Source organism: Lutra lutra, chromosome 4, assembly GCF_902655055.1.
Source record: "Lutra lutra chromosome 4, mLutLut1.2, whole genome shotgun sequence".
NCBI lineage: Eukaryota > Metazoa > Chordata > Mammalia > Carnivora > Mustelidae > Lutra > Lutra lutra.
Genome location: NC_062281.1, coordinates 185,330,579 through 185,347,909, shown reverse-complemented (window position 1 = coordinate 185,347,909; position 17,331 = coordinate 185,330,579). Strand labels below are relative to the sequence as shown.

The 17,331-nt window shown below is 51.4% G+C and overlaps 1 protein-coding gene across 10 annotated transcripts in view; it reads left to right on the top strand.

Annotated features, from left to right (window-relative positions):
- The window catches only part of ARHGEF10L (Rho guanine nucleotide exchange factor 10 like), a 157,285-nt gene extending 140,178 nt beyond the window's left edge, over positions 1-17,107 (top strand). For all 10 annotated transcript variants that reach the window (XM_047725396.1, XM_047725398.1, XM_047725393.1 and 7 more), the window contains 3 exons: positions 7,750-7,924; positions 14,733-14,855; positions 16,053-17,107. In XM_047725396.1, coding sequence (XP_047581352.1) covers positions 7,750-7,924; positions 14,733-14,855; positions 16,053-16,594 — 840 coding nt within the window. In that variant the 3' untranslated portion in view covers positions 16,595-17,107. The remainder of the gene's footprint in view (positions 1-7,749; positions 7,925-14,732; positions 14,856-16,052) is intronic.
- Positions 17,108-17,331: the final 224 nt, after the last annotated feature.

Genomic DNA, 17,331 nt, shown 5'->3' with positions numbered 1-17,331 from the left:
GGACAGCAGCGGCCTGGGGTGCTCTGGCCCTGCCCACCTCTCCCCCTCCGTCTGTCCCTGGGCCCCACCCTGACACCTTTCTGTTTCTCACATACACTGTGCCCGTTCCTGTGGGGTCTTCCCACTCCCCCACCCAGCCCTGCTCCCTGGGACAGAACGCACCTGTTCTGTTCTTGACTCCAATCTGCTCTGCTGTTTCTTTCTCCTTGTTTTTTTTTTTTTTTTTTTTTTTTTTTTTAAATTCAAGCCCAGAGTCCAAGTGAGAGGCCCTCCACATGACCAGTGCCTTACATCCCATAATTATTTTAATTCTGTAACTTTGCGGTGTACAATGTTACAATTTGACATCTGTATGCGCTACCAAGCCTGGTTACCATCCAGCAGCACCCAGCTGACCCCTGACCCTTTCTGCCCACACCCCCAAACTCCTTCCCCTCTGGTAGGTGCTCGTCTGTTCTCTGCATCTGTGAGATTGTTTTTGTTTTATTTTGTTCATTTGCTTGTTTTGATTTTTTAGATTCCAAATAGGAGTGAACTACTGCGATATTTGTCTTCCTCTGACTTAGTTCACTTAGTGTATTTCCTTGTAGGTTCATCTGTGTTGCAGAGTGCCTATGCCATTGTTCTTATGGCTGAGTAGTATTCCGTGGTCTCAACACACCACATCTTCTTTATCCGTCCAGCAACCGATGGACACGTAGGTTGTTGCCGTATCATGGCTATCGTAAACGATACTTCAGTGAGCATAGGGGTGTGCGTATCTGAATTAGCTGTTACATTCTTTGAATAAACACCCACAAGTGGAATGGCTGGGTCATAGTGTAGTTCTGTTCTTAGTTTTTTGAGGAACCCCCATGCTGGTTTCCACAGTGGCTGTACCCGTGTGCATTCCCAACAATGGTGCACGAGAGTCCCCTTGTCTCCACATCCTTGCCAACACTGCTTATTTCTTGTGTTTTTGATGATAGCCATTCTAATAGGTGTGAGATGATAGCTCACTGTGGTTTTGATTTATATTTCCTGGACTAACTGATGATGTTGAATGTCTACTCAGGTGTCTGTTGGCCATCTGGAGGTCTTCTCTGGAAATATGTCTATTAAGATCCTCTGCCCATTTTAAAAATTGGGTTGTTGGGATTTTTGTTGTTATTCTTGTTGAGTTGTATGTGTTCTTTATATATTTTGGATACTGGGTTGCTGGGATTTTTGTTGTTGTTGTTCTTGTTGAGTTGTATGTCTTCTTTATATATTTTGGATACAAACCCCTCTCCTGTTTAGCAGGTTGCCTTTTTGTTTTGATGATGGGTTCCCTTGCTGTGCAGAAACTTGTTAGCCCCCCTTGTTTATTTTTACTTTTGTTTCCCTTTCCTTTGGAGTGAAATCCACAAAGATGTCATTAAGACCCATGCTAGGGAGCCTACCTGTTTTCTTCTGGGAATTTTACAGTTTCAGGTCTTACATTCAAGTCTTTCAAACATTTTGAGTTCAATTTTTGTGTCTGATACAAAGTAGAGGTCCCGTTTCTTTCTTTTGCATGTGGTTGTTTAGTTTTCCCAGAACCCCGTTTATTGAAGAGACAGTCCTTTCTCCTTTGTGTGTCCTCAGCTCCTTTGGCGTAGATACATTGTCCGTATGGGTGTAGGTTTCTTTCTGGGCTCTCAGTTCTGTTCTTTTGACCTGTGTGTTTCCTTTTGTACCAACGCTGTACTGTCTTGATTATAGCTTTGTAGTGTAGTTTGAAATTAGGGAGCACGATACCTCCAGCATTGTTTTACTGTTTCAAGATTGTTTTGACTATTTGGGATCTTTTGTGGTTCTGTACAAATTTTAGAATTATTTGTTATAGTCCTGCAAACTGTGTTTGAACTTTGATAGGGATTGCATTAAATTTGTAGATTGCTTTGGGTAGGAGGGACTTTTTTAAAAGATTAATATATATATTTTTTAAAGATTTTATTTATTTATTTGACAGAGAGATCACAAGCAGGCAGAGAGGCAGGCAGAGAGAGAGGAGGAAGCAGGCTCCCTGCTGAGCAGAAAGCCCGATGCGGGGCTCGATCCCAGGACTCTGAGATCATGACCTGAGCCGAAGGCAGGGGCTTAACCCACTGAGCCACCCAGGCGCCCCATTAAAAGATTAATATTTTTATTTATTTGTTTATTTTGAGAGACAGACAGAGATAGCAAGATAGCGAGTGAGAGCCCGGGTAGGGAGGAGAGGAAGAAGGAGGCTCCACGCTGAGGAGGGAGCCCAACACAGGGCTCAATCCCAGGACTCTGGAATCTTGACTTGAGCCGAAGGCAGATGCTTAACCAACTGTGCCACCCAGGTGCCCCAGATGGACATTTTTATATAATATTCTTCCAATCCAATCTTCCAATCCATGAGCATAGAATATCTTTCCATCTATTCATGCCTTCTTTAATTTCTTTAATTAATGCCTCATAGTTTTCAGTGTACAAGTCTTTCACTTGCTTGGCTAAATTTGTTCCTAGGTGTTTTATTCTTTTTGATATAATTGTCAATGGGATCGTTTTCTTATTTTCTCTCTCTGATGAATCGTTATTAGGCACAGAAATGCCGTGAATGTTCTGTATATTGATTTCGTATCTTGCAACTTTACTGAATTCATTTATTAGGTGTAGTGGTTTTCTGGTGTATTCTTTAAGGTTTTCTATTTAGAGTATCATATTCTCTGCGAATAGTGGCAGTTTTACTTCTTCCTTTCTGATTTGGATGTTTTTTATTTCTCTTGTTGCCTAATTGTTGTGACTGGGGCTTCTAGTACTGTGTTGAATAAAAGTGGTGAGAGTGGGCTTCCCTGTCTTGTTTCTGTTATTACAGGAAAAGCTTTTAGCTTCTCACGTTTGAGGGTGGTGTTCACTGTAGGATTGTCATACATCCTTTATTATGTTGAGGTACATTTCTTCTATACCCACTCTGCTTTGAGAGGTTTTCGACATCACAAACGGATATTGAATTTTGTCAAATGCTTTTTCTGCATCTACTGAGATGATCATATGATCTTTGTCTTTCATTTTGTTAATGTGCTTTATCCCATTAATTGATTGGCAGATGTTGAACATCCTAGTATCCCTGGAGTAAATCCCCCTTGGTCATGGCATATGACCCTTTTAATATATTGTTGGGTTCAGTTTGCTGACATTTGATTGAGGATTTCTACATCTGTGTTCCTGGCCAGTAATTGGTATCAGGGCAATTAGGGGGTGATACAGGCTTTATAAAATATGTTGGAAAACTTCCCCTCCCCTCAGTTTTTGGGAGGAGTTTGAGAAAGGCAGGTATTAAATCTTCCTTGAATGTTGGTAGAGTTCACCAGCAAGGCTACCTTGTTCTGGCCTTTTCTTTGCCTGGAGGCTTCTGATTGCTGTTAAAATCTCCTTGCTCCAGTAATCATTCTGTTCAGATTTTCTATTTCTTCAGGATCCAATCTTGGAAGTTTATATGTTTCTAGGAATTTATCCATTTTTTCCATTTTTTTTTTCTAGGCTAGGAAACCCATTTTCTCCAGGTTGTTCAGGGTGTCAGCACATCATAAGTCCCTGACGATCCCTTGTGTTTCTGTGGTTTGAGCCCCACATCTCCCCTCTCATTTCTGATTTTAGTTATATGAGTCCTCTCTCTTTTTTCCTTGGTTAGTCTGGCTAAGGCTTGTCAATTTGTTTTTTTTTTTTTTTTCCAAAGAACCAGCTCCTGGCCTCATTAATCTTATATATTGTCTTTTTAGTCCCCATTTTACTTTTTTCTGTTCCAGTCGAATATTTTCTTTCTACTAATTTTGAAGTCTGTTTCTTCCCCCTCTCCCCTCCCCCGGTTCCTTTCGGTGTAAAGTTATATTGTTTATTTGAGATTTTTTCCTGTTTCTTGAGGTCGGCCTGCATCGCTACAGACTTCTGTCTTAGAACCGCCTCTACTCTCCCCTCTCCCTCTGATTTTGATGTGTTGTATTTTTGTTTTCATTTGTCTCTAGGTATTTGTATTTCTTCTTTGATTCCTTTTTTGACCCATTGGTTTTCTGGTAGCATGTTTTTTAATCTTCCTATTTTTGTGGTTTTTCTCATTTTCTTCTTGTGATTAATTTGTGGTTTTATACCATTGTGGTTGGAAAAGGTGCTTGATAGCATGTCAGTTTTCTTGAATTTGTGGAGACTTCTTTTGTGCCCCACCTGTGATCTATCCTGGAGAATGTTCCATGTGCCCTTGAGAAGAATGTGTTTGCTGCCGCTTTTGGGTGGAATGTTCTGTAAATATCCATTGAGTCCATCTGGTCTAATATGTCATTTAAGGACGATGTTTCCTTATTCTTTGTTGTTGTCTGGATGATCTATCCATTGATGAAAGTGGGGTATTAAAGTCTTCTACTAGTATTGCATTGCTGTCAATTTCTCCCTCTAGGTGTGTTAAAAGTTGTTTTATATATTTTGGTACTCCCTGTTGGATGCATATGTATTGGGAAAAGTTACATTTTCTGGATTGACCTCTTCATCATTGTGTCATTCTCCTGTTTGCCTTCCATTACAGTCTTTGTCCGCGGGTCTATCTTGTGTAAATATCGCTACCCCAGCTCTTTTTATTTCCATTTGCATGGAATATCCTTTCCTATCCCTTCACTTTCAGCCTGCGGGTGTCCTTACTTCGACATCAGTTTTTCGTAGGCAGTGTATAGATGGGTCTTGGTGTTTATCCATTCAGCCACTGTATGGCTTTTGACTAAAGCCTTTAGTCCATTTACATTTAAAGTAATTATCGATGAGTGTATACTTCTTGCCATTTTGTTAATTGCATTCTGGCTGTTTTTGCAGTTGCTCTCTGTTCCTTTCTTCTCTTGCTCTCTTCCCTTGTGGTTTGATAGCTTTCTCCTATTAGGTTTAGGTTCCTTTCTCATTTTCTTTTGTGTATTTGCTATAAGTTTTTCCTATGTGAACCTTGACAATCTCCTATGACAATAGCAGTCTTTAAACTTTAAACACATTCTAAAGCTTTAACTTTTATTTCTCACCCCTGATGTTTTATATTTTTGATGACACATTTTACATGTTTTGATTTTGTGCTTCTCTGAACTAATTATTGTGATTTTAGTAATTTTACCAGTCATGTCTTTTCATCTTTACAGTTGCTTTATAAGTGATTGATTCACTATCTTTGCTATATATTTACCTTTTCCAGTGAGATTTTTACTTTTGTATGTTTTGTACTTGTAATTAATGCCATTTCTTTTAAGCTAAAAGGAGCGTCCCTTTAACATTTCTGGTAGGACTGGTTTAGTGGTGATGAACTCCTTTAACTTTTGCTTATCTGAAAAGCTCTTAATCTTTCCTTCAGTTCTGAATGATAATCTTGGTTGGAAGATTTTCCTTTCAGCACTTTAAATGAGTCATACCCCTCCTTTTTGGCCTGGAAGGTTTCCGCTGAGAAATCTGCTAATAGCCTAGTGGGGTTTCCCTTGTACATAACAAGTTTTTCTCTTGTTCCTTTTTGGATTCTCTCTTTATCCTTAACTTTTACCATCTTAATTACAACATGTCTTGGTGTGGATCCTTTTCGGTTCATCTTGCTTAGAACTCTGGGTTTTTCAGGCCAAGATATCTGATTCCTTCCCCAGATTAGGGATATTTTCAGTCATTATTTCTTCTTTTCTGGACGTTTCTCTCTCTCTTCTCCTTCAGGGGTTCCTGTGACATGAATGTCACTTCACCTGATGTTTTTCCAAAGGTCCCTTCAGATGTCTTTACTTTTCTTAATTCTTTTTTTTTTTTTTTTTAAGATTTTATTTATTTATTTGAGAGAGAGACAGTGAGAGAGAGCATGAGCTAGGAGAAGGTCAGAGAGAGAAGCAGATTCCCGCGGAGCCGGGAGCCCGATGCGGGACTCGATCCCGGGACTCCAGGATCATGACCTGAGCCGAAGGCAGTCGTCCAACCAACTGAGCCACCCAGGCGCCCCTCTTAATTCTTTTTTCATTTTGCTGCTCTGTCTGGGTGTTTTCTCATTGCTCTGTTTTCCAGCTCACTGATTTGTTCTGTTTCATCCAGTCTGCCACTGGACTCCACTAGTTTATTTTTCAGTTCAGTTATAACTTCCGTTTGTTATTTTCCTGTCTCTTTGCTGATGTTCGTACTGTGTTCACCCATTCTTCTCCCGAATTTAGGGAGCATCTTTATGACCATCACTTTGAACTCTTTATCAGGTGGATTGCTTATCTCTGTTTCATTTAATTCTTTCTTTAAGGTTTTGTCTTGTTTTAAAATTTGTAACATATTCCTCTATTTCTTCATTTTGCCTTGCTCTGTGTTTATTTCTGTGTATTAGGTGAGTCACCAACCTCTCCCAGTCTTAAATGAATAGCTTTATATAGGGGTTGACCTATGGGGCCCAGAATTGCAATCTCCTTGGTCACCAGAGCCAGGTGCTTAAGTGGTGTCCCCTTGTGGACTGTGTGTGCCCTCCTATTATGGGGGGCTGTGGCTGTGGCTCATTGGTGAGTGGGGCTGGCTCCTGTCCTGGCTAGGGGTGTGCCCGTGGCTGCTGGGGTACATTGGTGGAGAGGACTCTCAGTGGAGTGCACTCACTGGCACTCACAGGTTATAGGGAGAATCCAAAATGGTGCCTACCCATACCTGTGTTAGTAAGGTGGACTGAGATGCTCCTACCAATGGCTCCAGCCTCAACCCACTGGGAGAGCCCCTGATGTTTTCTGCCACTCTGGCAGACCCTTTAAGGTTGTGAGTAAATAGATTTTCCTCATTTGAGGTATATGCTTTTTTCAAATTGGTGTTTTTGACTGGCTTCCAGGTTGAGTGAGTCTGTGCAAGCCCCGTAAGAATGAGTTTTCTCTTCCCTTCAGTTTTCTAGCGTTCCTGGATGTAATCCCTATTGATTTTCAAAACCTGGCATTTGGGGGACTCGTCTGTCCTGGACAGGATCTAAGGGTTGGGGTGCCTGAGGTTGGAACTCGAATTCCTCATTCCTCAGGGGAGTTCTGTACCTTTGCTACCCCTCCTGATAGTGACATGGCGGGGCTTCTCCCTGGGGAGTCTGTGTCTCTGCCTCTCATCTCATCTTGACGCTGTCCTTTTACCTTTGGTCGTGGAGGCTCTGTTCGTTCAGTTCTCAGGTCCCTTTCCGAGGGAATTATTCCACGAGTGGGTGTAGATTTCATGTCCGTGGGAGGAGGGGAGTTCAGAATCTTACTCTACCATCCTGAACCCAATTCTCTGCTGTTCCTTGGTTCACCAATTTTTGGACATTATGTTGTGCATCCCTGCTGGAAAAGGCTAGGATTTGACTCCCACTACTCACCTCCCTTCCCGGATCGTTCTGTTTGTTGCACTGGTAACTCCTGATAATGTACATAAGCTGGCCGGTCCTATTGCATTGACTTTCGGCTGACTCTCCCTTGTGTCATGGGGGTGTGGTAGAGCCTGGTGCATCAGCTCCTGAGAGCTGGCTGTGTACTGTCGCTTTCCTAGCTCCTTGTGCAGTGGTGTCCTGTGGAGAGCTGGCGACGGGCCACCTTAGAAGTATTTACACCACAGGAATCAGCCAACGTGACAAACCAGGATTCCCTCCCCGTTGTTAAACACTTGTCTTCAGCACACCGCTGCTGGGCCCCTGACAGTCCCTTCTGGCTCTGAGCCTGGTTAGAGGCTGAATTAGCTTGGCCCGCTCCCCCGAGGCTCAGCCAGCGGGTCCAGCCCAGCAACAACACCCTTCTCTCTGTGCCCCAGCAAAGCTTCGAGGCGCACCAGGATGAGACCGCGAGTGTGACGCACATGGTGAAGGCGGGCAGTGGCGTCTGGATGGCCTTCTCCTCTGGCTCCTCCATCCGCCTCTTCCACACCGAGACGCTGGAGCATCTGCAGGAGATCAACATCGCCACCCGGACCACCTTCCTCCTGCCAGGTGAGTCTGCTGCTGGGCCTCGTGCCCTGCTGTCCTGGGTCTGGCCAGGGGAGGAGCTGACCTTCGTGGAGCACCTGCCGTGGCCAGGCAGAGCTGCGTCCTGGCCAGCCCGGGTTGTTAACCCTCATGGCCATGTCTGGCCAGCTTTGAAAACTGGGCCTCCAAGAGAGGAGGCAATGAGGCCAGGATTCAAACTCAGGGCTATCGTTACCAGACCTCTCTTGCTGTCATCACTCTTCTGTCTCCCTTCTCGCGGGAAGTGAGGTTCCGAGCTCAACAGACTCTCCCAATTCAGGCTGCGGCTGAAAAGTCACACTAGATGGGAACCCAGGCCCGTCCACACCTGCTACTTCTCAGGCTGTCCAGAATCCCAGTTCTGCCTCATGTCATGTACAGACTGTAAAGCGGGGGGAAAGAGAGAAGGCTGACCGGAGGTTTCCTTCTTTAGAGGTTTTTCTAAGAAAGGCAACTGTCTTGGTTTGCTGGCTGGGGTTTGGAGGCAGGAGCAGAGTGAAGGGCTTGGATGTCATCCCCTCGGGGCCTTGCTTCCTCCTGCTGAGCCATTGGTGATACTCAGTGGAGAAGAGGGAGATCGGAGCCCACCTAACACTGCTACTCCCTACGTCGGCCCAAGGCCCCCTTGGAATTGGCTCCAGGCAACCCCCTTGCCATCTGCTGCCCAAGATGCTGCCCAGAGCCCGCTGGCTGTGCCAGAGGGAGCCAGGCCAGACACCTGCTCAGGGCCCCTTCCCACCCCAGCCGGCTTTAGCGCTTGGCCCCACTTCCACCAGACAGACTGGTTTGCAAAGATACAGAGGCTGTGTCCTGTCTAAACTGGGCCGGGTTCAGGAGCTGGGAGAGCTGAGGGGCCCTGGGGCGAGGACATGGGGCTGGCCTGGCAGGTGGGGAGCTAATTGTTAAAAGGACTCAGCAGATGGGCCACATGGAGGCCAGGGTGACCACGTGCTGAGCTGGGGGACTGATCTCCCCATCCTATGAGGCCAGGCCGAGGGCAGGCATATTAGCCAGAACCTAAGGGACTCTGGGGGCCTCTGTCTCACCAGAGGCCTGGTCCCTGACTCCAGCTAGGGGACCCAGAGATCACCCTGGGTCCTGCTTCTTCCCGGCCAGTCACAGTAGCGGTCCCCGAGTCTGGACTGGTGGTGATGGGGCTGGGCAGTTACTAAGCCCAAGACCAGCGGTGGTAGTGACCGAGTGTGACGGCCATCTGCCACACACCCTGGCCCAGCCCTGCATGGAGCTGGGCCCGAAGGTTTCAGATAAGGGGTCTCACTTCACGGTAACCCACGGAGCGGGGGTGGTCCCCATCGTACACATGTGGAAGCTGTGGTTTGCTCAGCAGGAAAACATGGCTTGTCTGTGGTCCTGCGGCGGGCCAGAGGCAGGGCTGGGAGGCCCCTGAGAGTCCTACCATGGGGAACGGGGGAGAGATGGTTTCAGAGGTGGCCAGAGTCCCGGCTTGGCCACTGTAGGGCTTGGGTGGCTCTCACTGCTCCCAGCAGCCTGTGGTCCCTCTGTGGGACCAGAGGTGGTTCCTGGCACCAGATAAATGCCTTCAGGCATGGGCAGATGCCTTGCCCAGGCTTGGAGCATGGCAGGTGCATGAGGAGAATAAATGCACTTTATGGGATGTGCTGTGTGGGCTCGGTGGGACCTGGGTTAAGGCTCTCGTCCTGCTCTTTTTCTTATTCCTTCCTAACCAACCTTTCTTCCTTCCCTCCCCTGTTCCATCTTCCTTCAGTTTCATTGTATTTCACAGTATTTAGCCATTATACAAGGTAAATCCATTTTAACTACAATAAAGATTTCTTTATATCACAGAACTATCTCCATTTACGCTGATAGCTAAATTATTTCAGGCTAGCAGAACAACAAAAAAAGTGGGCCTTTTAAATCTCTGTGGGGCAGGGGAGGGGAGAGAGAGGATCCATTTGTTGTATGGTCGGAGGTCGTCGGCGGGACTGGCACGGAGACCTGGCTGTGGGTCCACGATTGCAGCCCCTCTGCATGGCTGTGGCTTTACTGTGTCAGCTTCAAATGCATCTGCTCGTCCACGGGCTTCCTTGTCCTTGGCTGTTCCCCTTTAAGAAGGAAGGGCATCCGCTATCCTCATGACTATGTCAGAGACAGGGAAATGGAGACCCGGGAGGTGAAATGACCAGAGGTCACTGGCGAGGAGGCCAGAGCCAGCACCCTAATTGCAGCCTCACAGACTTACTGTATAGCATTCCCGGTCCCGGGCCTCAGTTTCCCCATCTATACAGGGAGGAGCCAAGATCCAAGGGAGCTTGGTTGTGGGGGTATAGGACAGACCAGAGGTGGAGTCAGGTTGGCTCTGTAGCCCTCCAGCCCCATGATGGGCAGTGACGGGGAATCCTGGGGATCCCTGGTCCCTGCCTCCCAGGGAGGTTGGGCTCCATCTGAGGCAGTGCAAGGACAGTGCCCTGCAGTCCCTGGCTGGGGGGGAGACCCAGTTCCTGGTGGGTGACAGGTGGGTGACACCACCAGCATCATCTCCATCCTCATCCTCGTGGCCATCCCTGGCCCTCCGTACACCTGCTCCGTGGGCCACACCTTGCTGCTTGGCCCCACGGTCCTGTCCATGTCCTTCCGGCTGCACCTGCTACGTCCAGCAGACAGAAGCCACTTTTCACTCATTAGACTTCCCCAGGCTGGCACATCGGGGACAGAGGCTGAGGTCCCCAGGTGCAGGGCCTCCCTGGAGTTCCCCAGGGGTTATTGCCCTGGGCCCCCGTCCCCAAGCCTGGAAGTTCCTGGTCAGCTACACCTGCCCGGCCAAGACCCCTGCAACCCGAGAGGAGCGGGGCCAGAGCTGCCTCAGGGGAGGGCGGCTTCTGCACCCCCCATGCCGTGCCCCGGCCCGAGGACAACAGGACAGGAACCTTCAATTCTTTATTAGAGATATTCTAAAAAAGGCTTTTAAGTATTTTTTCTTCCCCCATACCACCAAACGAAATAATTGCATAATTAGTAATAAATTTGTTCCTCTTCTAAGTGTGGATTTTTTTAAGGGCGTGTTAAAAATTTATCACGCTTCCTTCCGCCGACCCCTTTCTTCCACTCATGTACCCGACTGGTATTAATGCATTTTTGAACCCAAACTCCCCCCTTCTCTTAACTAGACAGGTCATTAATAAAATGTTCTCCGGGAGCCTGAGCTTTTAAAGTTGTCTGTCTGCAGATAGATGGCTTGGGTGAGTTGAACACCGCCGCATTAAGTCTCTGTGATAAAATATTTATCCACCATTAGAATTTTTTTTCTCTTTCGGACTGTTTGTGAAGTGTCTTGCTCTTTTCCTCGAGGCAGAGGAAGAGCTTCAGAACGAGGTCTGCAGATGAAGTCATTTCTCAGTTCTGGTGCCTGCTGCCCTCCTCGGTGTCGGCTGGGTCTTGGTTGTCCACTGGGGGTCTGGGAGACATGGGGGCACTGGGGAGTGGTCTCTCACTGGGCTCACGGCCCCAGGGGGTCCTGGAGAAGGAGGTGAGGCAGCGAGATGAAAATGTGCCCCAAAGAAAATTTGCTCTCTTGGCTTCATTATTTTTGTGGGTTTATGGCTCTGATGGAGCCGATGATAAGCCACAAGCCCAGGTCCTTTCCATAATCACAGACGTTATCCCAACGGCCTCTTTTCATTGATTGCGCTCGCTGGGCTCAGAGCTGGGCCCACTGTGTGTCTGCATTACACACACATGTATAATTCTAATAATCATAAAACGCAGCGAGGTTGGTTCCTAATCCTCCCTGACAGAGGAGAGAAAGAAAGCGGCTCGTGAGCTTGAGCATCTAGTATGTAACGTCAACACCCGCGTCCTTTGTCACTTTTCTGCTCACCTCCGTTTGTCCTGGTACTCGTTCCCTCGTGAGCTGGGCAGGTGCGTGGCTGCCCTCACCAGGCTTCCCTCTGGGGAGCCAGCAGTGAGAGAGAGATGGGGCCACAGAGACCTTGACCCAGCCCAGCAGGGAACCAGGTTGGTGGAGGGGGCGGGGTGGCAGCCTGCAAGGGCTCCGGGAGGGCGGGGAGCACCCGCGCTGGCCTGCAGCCTGCTCGGCTCGCTTGGTGGCTTCAGGCGTGGGGCCAAGTCCCAGCTCCACAGACCCCCAACCCCGTCTGTGAAATCGCCCTTGCTGTCCAGAGACGACCTGGCTATTCTGGCCGGGTTCGCAGCCCCACACTGGTTCAGGTCCGCGAAGAGGGTTCTCTGAGTTTGGGCCCTGTTGCCTGGAGCATCTGTCCCACCGCCTGCTGTCACTTGCATGTGCGTCTCAAGCTGCACATTTAGGCAACAATGTGGCCTTCCACCCAGGCCTGCTCCCCCATCTGGGTCCGAGGCACTGCCATGCACCCAGCTGCTCGAGACAGAACACCTTGATTCCTGTCCCCTGTCCCTACCCACTCGAGTCTGTCAGTGGGTCTGTCCATCTGCTTCAAAATGGATCTCGAATGCACCGGCTTCTCATCTTCTTCCAGGACACCAGGTGTCTCGCCACCACCGTCTCTGCCTGGCTGGTCTGCTCGCTCCCTCCCTTCCTGCCCTCCACCACGCTGTGGCTAAAGTGCTCCTCCAAACCGGGTCACCCACTCCTCGGCTCAGACCCTCCAGTAGCTTCTCACCTTGCTCAGAGTGAACAGTCTGGTCCTTACCCTGCTCTACCTGCTCTCTAGCTGTCTGGAATTGCTCCCATCCCCAAGCTGGGCTGGCTATAGTCTGCTCCTGCCACCTACTCATTCTTGCCCCGGGGCCTTTGCATGTGCTGTGCCCCAGTCCTTAGCTGTGACCTGGCGTGGCTGCGTCTTCCTTGCCCTCCAGACTTCACACCCCCACACCTGCTACCCCATCCTTCCAGAAGGCAGGGTGAGGCAGGAGACTTGGGAATCCTTCTGCCCACTCCCTGCCCCATCCCCCATTTGAATTCTCTTCCTGGTGTTTATGTTCCTTGTTTACATTTTCACTTCCCCTTTCCCCTCTCTGGACAGGGTTAATGCAATAGCCACTACTACAGTGAAAACTGAATGACACGAAACGTTCAGTGCCTCCGTCCACCAGCCACACTTCCCTGTGCTCGCTAGCCACGTGTGGCTAATGGCTGCAGAACTGAGCCACGTGGTCGGTAAAATTTCCATCACCACGGAGAGTCCTAGAGTGTTTGCTCCCCAAGCTGAACTGTGTGCGGCTCCTGCCGTGCCTGCAGCCCTGGGTGCCCAGTCCCGCGCCCAGGAGGCCCTGGGATGTTCCGGGGTGCCGGGCGAACGGGTCAGTGGTGGGAGAGCACACTGTGATGGACACTGCTATGTGAACCCCAACATGGTAACCCTGGGGAGCCCCCCGTTCTGCTTGGAGAAAGCCCATACCCCCCACCTGTGAGGAACTGCAGTCATTTGCTCAAGAGTAGAGAGGCGGCCGCAGTGTAGACGGTCATTGGCGCCTGGGAGCTCAGCTCCCACCCTGTGCCCGCCAGCTGGATGACTGCTTTGGACCTTAGTATCTGCCTCTGGAAAATGGGCACACCGCTCCTGTCCTGCACATCTCCCAGCTGTCACGAGGCTTCCGTCCGACTGGAGCAGGGGTACGTGTGCTTTAGATGGTCCAAAGCAGCGTTTCTCCAAGTACAGCCCCTGGACCAGCAGCAGCTGCGTCACCTGCATACTTGCTGGAAATGCAGTTTAGGGGCTCACCTCTGGGTGGGGGGGGCGGTGAGCCCAGCCGGGGGTGCGGATGCCTGCCCAGTTTGGTGGCTGCCGCTCCAGGCATCGTTTCACACATCCCGTGGCGTGGATGTGAATTTCCTTTCAGGGAGGCGTGAGCCCCTTGCGGGGGGGCAGACGGATTCAGCCCTTCAGAAAGGGCTCGCTCCTGCGAACAGGCCCTCGCTCCTGCCCCTTCCCCTTGCCCAGAACTGTTAACAACAGGACAGCAATAGTAGTGGCCGGTGATGCCTGTCTGTGCGTGCCGTGGCCCAGGCATGGGGTTCAGTGGTTTACGTTCACTCATTGACTCATGTAATCCTCGGGACGAGGCTGTGGAAGAGCATCATCGTCCCCTTGTGCTGCTGAGAAAATGGCAGAGAGAGGCTTAGGGACTGGCCTGGGTCGCATAGCTGGGAAGTGGTAGCACCGGGCCCTGGAGCCCACACAGTGGGCCACCCCCCACCCCCGTAAAGAGTGGAGGGACCCCAGCGCTCTCCCTGCCACTGCCCATCTCGCTAAAATGAAGAGACAGCAGCAGGGGCAGAGCCAGACAAGAGCTAATGTGGACCGACATCAGCAGCCTGCCCGCTCCTGGTGCGGAGTTTGTCTGCAGCACTGGCGGGGGCCCGGGAGCTGCTGGGGCACTCGGCCTTCACCCCGGGGCAGGACCCACGTGGGCAGGACGGCAAGCCTGCGCTGGAAACCGAAGGGCCAGCCCTCCCATCCCGCTGCTTGTATCCACAGTGGCCCCCGCACTGTGCGTCTGAATCTCCTTCACCCTCAAAGCCGTGCCCCCTGTGGAGCGCCCCCATGGGCCAGCACTGGGCTCTATGGCGCTACCCTCTCCCGTCCTCACACAGCCCCACTGTATCTGGGTGGGAACTGAGGCTCGGGGCTGCAAGGGCCGGACCCCAGCCAGGTTAGCCTGTCAAGCCCGCGTCCTAACCACAGCCCCATCCAGCTTCCCTCTTGTCTCACCGGAGGAGACAGACCACGCCCCTGCCTCACCCTGAAGCCCCCAGAACCCACTGCCATCCTCCCAGGAGGGGCGCAGCTCATGCTGGCTTCTCTCTCCACAGGCCAGAAGCACCTGTGTGTCACCAGCCTCCTGATCTGCCAGGGTCTGCTCTGGGTAGGCACTGACCAGGGTGTCATCGTCTTGTTGCCTGTGCCTCGGCTGGAAGGCATCCCCAAGATCACAGGTGAGGCTCCGGAACTGGTCAGCTGCAGATGGCCGGGGAGGGGGAGCCTTGTGCCCAGAGGTTTACGCTCTCTTCTGACGTGGGGATCATTCTCCAATGTCCCCTGTCATCACAGGAGGCCCTGTGGCATAGTGGAGTTATGTCACCCCACCCCAAGGTCTCCTAGCTGCTCTCTGGGTCTCAGTTTTCCGATCTGGCCAATAGGCACAATAGCGTGTGTGGGTCAAGTGGCTTCAGGATTGGTGGAGGCCCCTGACTAATGGCTGGGCCCCTCCTGTTCCCTCCCCATAGCAGCTTCAAAATGTCCAGGTTCCAGAGACCGACATAACAAGGCTCCTGGGGACGGGGTCTGCATGCAGATGTGTTCCTACGGAGCAGCGGGAGGTCTGCCGTGATGGGTGGTGCTAGGGCCAGGAGAACAAGGGCGGGATCAGGGAGGACCCAGAACCCTGGGCCCCTCTCTGCCTCTGCCCCGAGAGTGATGAGCAAGGGGTCTCCTCCAGCTGCAGGGCTGGGGTGGGCAGGGTGGGAGGGGGAAGCCCTGGGGAGGTTCCACCCAGCCAGAACAGGAGCATCCCCTCTTCCTAAATCCCAAGGTCACCTGTTTTCATCACACAGGTCATTTGGTTCCCCATGGTGTTGGTCCTTGGGTGGTAGGGAGGCATCAGGTAGAGACCGTGTCCCCCAGTGCTGACTGTCTGCTGGAGGCGGCCAAGGTCCGGCTTGTGGGGGGGCAGGTGCTAGGAGAGCGGGTGTTCTGGTACCTCGGGGCCCAGAGACCGGGGAGCTGGGCAGGCTGTGGGCGGAGTCAAGAAGGATGTGCTGTGAAGGAGCCCGAATTGGGCTTTAGGGGATGGGGTGTAGCATCAGGTGGCTGGGGAAGGTTCTGCAGGCAAGGTCAATGGCTCGAGCGAGGGCACGCAGACGTGCAGCTGGTGCAGGCAGGGGCTGTGGGCGCTGTCACACTGACGGTCCTCCCAGTGGTTCATAAGGTCACTCCTGTTCCCTGTCCCACCCCTGCACAGCAAGTAGCCCTAGAGTGTGGGAGAGCCCTTCTCCAGACCCAAGGCCTTCCGGAACGTTCCGACAAATGTTCCAAAACAATAACCACCAGTCAGAAAGTTCTCTGAGAGAAGTGGGGTGCCTCCTATCAAGCCCTGGGTCTTTGGGCCCCTTCTCCCCGTTCCTTTCATCCAGGGAAAGGCATGGTCTCGCTCAATGGTCACTGCGGGCCTGTGGCCTTCCTGGCCGTGGCTACCAGCATCTTGGCCCCTGACATCCTGCGGAGTGACCAGGAGGAGGCCGAGGGGCCACAGGCAGAGGAGGACAAGCTGGATGGGCCAGCGCCTGAGCCCACACCCACACCGGCGAGCCACGTGGGCCGAGAGCTGACCCGCAAGAAGGGTGTCCTCCTGCAGTACCGCCTGCGCTCCACCGCACACCTGCCAGGCCCGCTGCTGTCCGTGCGGGAGCCGGCGCCGGCCGACGCCTCGGCCCTGGAGCACAGCGAGGAGGACGGCTCCATCTACGAGATGGCCGACGACCCCGATGTCTGGGTGCGCAGCCGGCCCTGCACCCGCGACGCCCACCGCAAAGAGATCTGCTCCGTGGCCATCATCTCGGCAGGGCAGGGCTACCGTAACTTCGGCAGCGCCCCCCCGGGGGGCAGCGGGAGGCCGGCCCCGTGCGGGGAGACGGACAGCGCCCTCCTCATCTGGCAGGTGCCCTTGACGCTATAGCCCTTGGCCGGGCAGGCACATGGCCACAGGCTGCAGGGGACTCTGGGCTGCTGGGGGCCCCTCCTGCCTTCTGGGCCCCCCTGCCGGCAGCACCGGGTAGACTCGCCTTCCAGGGACAGCAAGGATGGGCCTCCGTCTCCTGGAACTACCTTGGCAGAGGAGAATTTCTTCCTTTTTTTTTTAAAAAAAGAACATTTCAGAGTGTTCAGGGAAGGAGTCTGGGTTTGGGGAGAGGATCCCTCTGGAGGAAATGGCCTTCTTTTTAAAAGCAAAAAAAAAAAAAAAAAAGAAAAGACACAAAACCTCGAGACTGCCTGGCAAGGCCAGCCCCTTTCATGCGGCCGAGCGGGGCTCCGGGAAGGGTGTGCGCGTGGGAGTGTCTGCAAGCACGTGGGCTGCTGTGTGGACATGTATAAATACGTACATACATACGGTGTATAATATGTGTATAAATGAGGTCTGTACATATTGGAGCTCTGGGAGATGCTGGAATAAAAGACGAGAATAACGTGAGCTCTTGGGTTGACTTTCTGTCTTCTGAGATGTGATGGGGAAGCGACAGCTGTCCGGCGACGGGTCTGTTCAGGAAGCCGGAGCACCAGGGAGACCTCACCCAGCGGCACAGGCCCTAGAAGGAGCTGTGTGATGCCCTCGCCTTTGGCCACCTGTCGTCTTCTACTTTTGTAATTAAAGAAAAGGAAATGAAGTCACAGATTCGGTTCCCGATCCCACAGGTG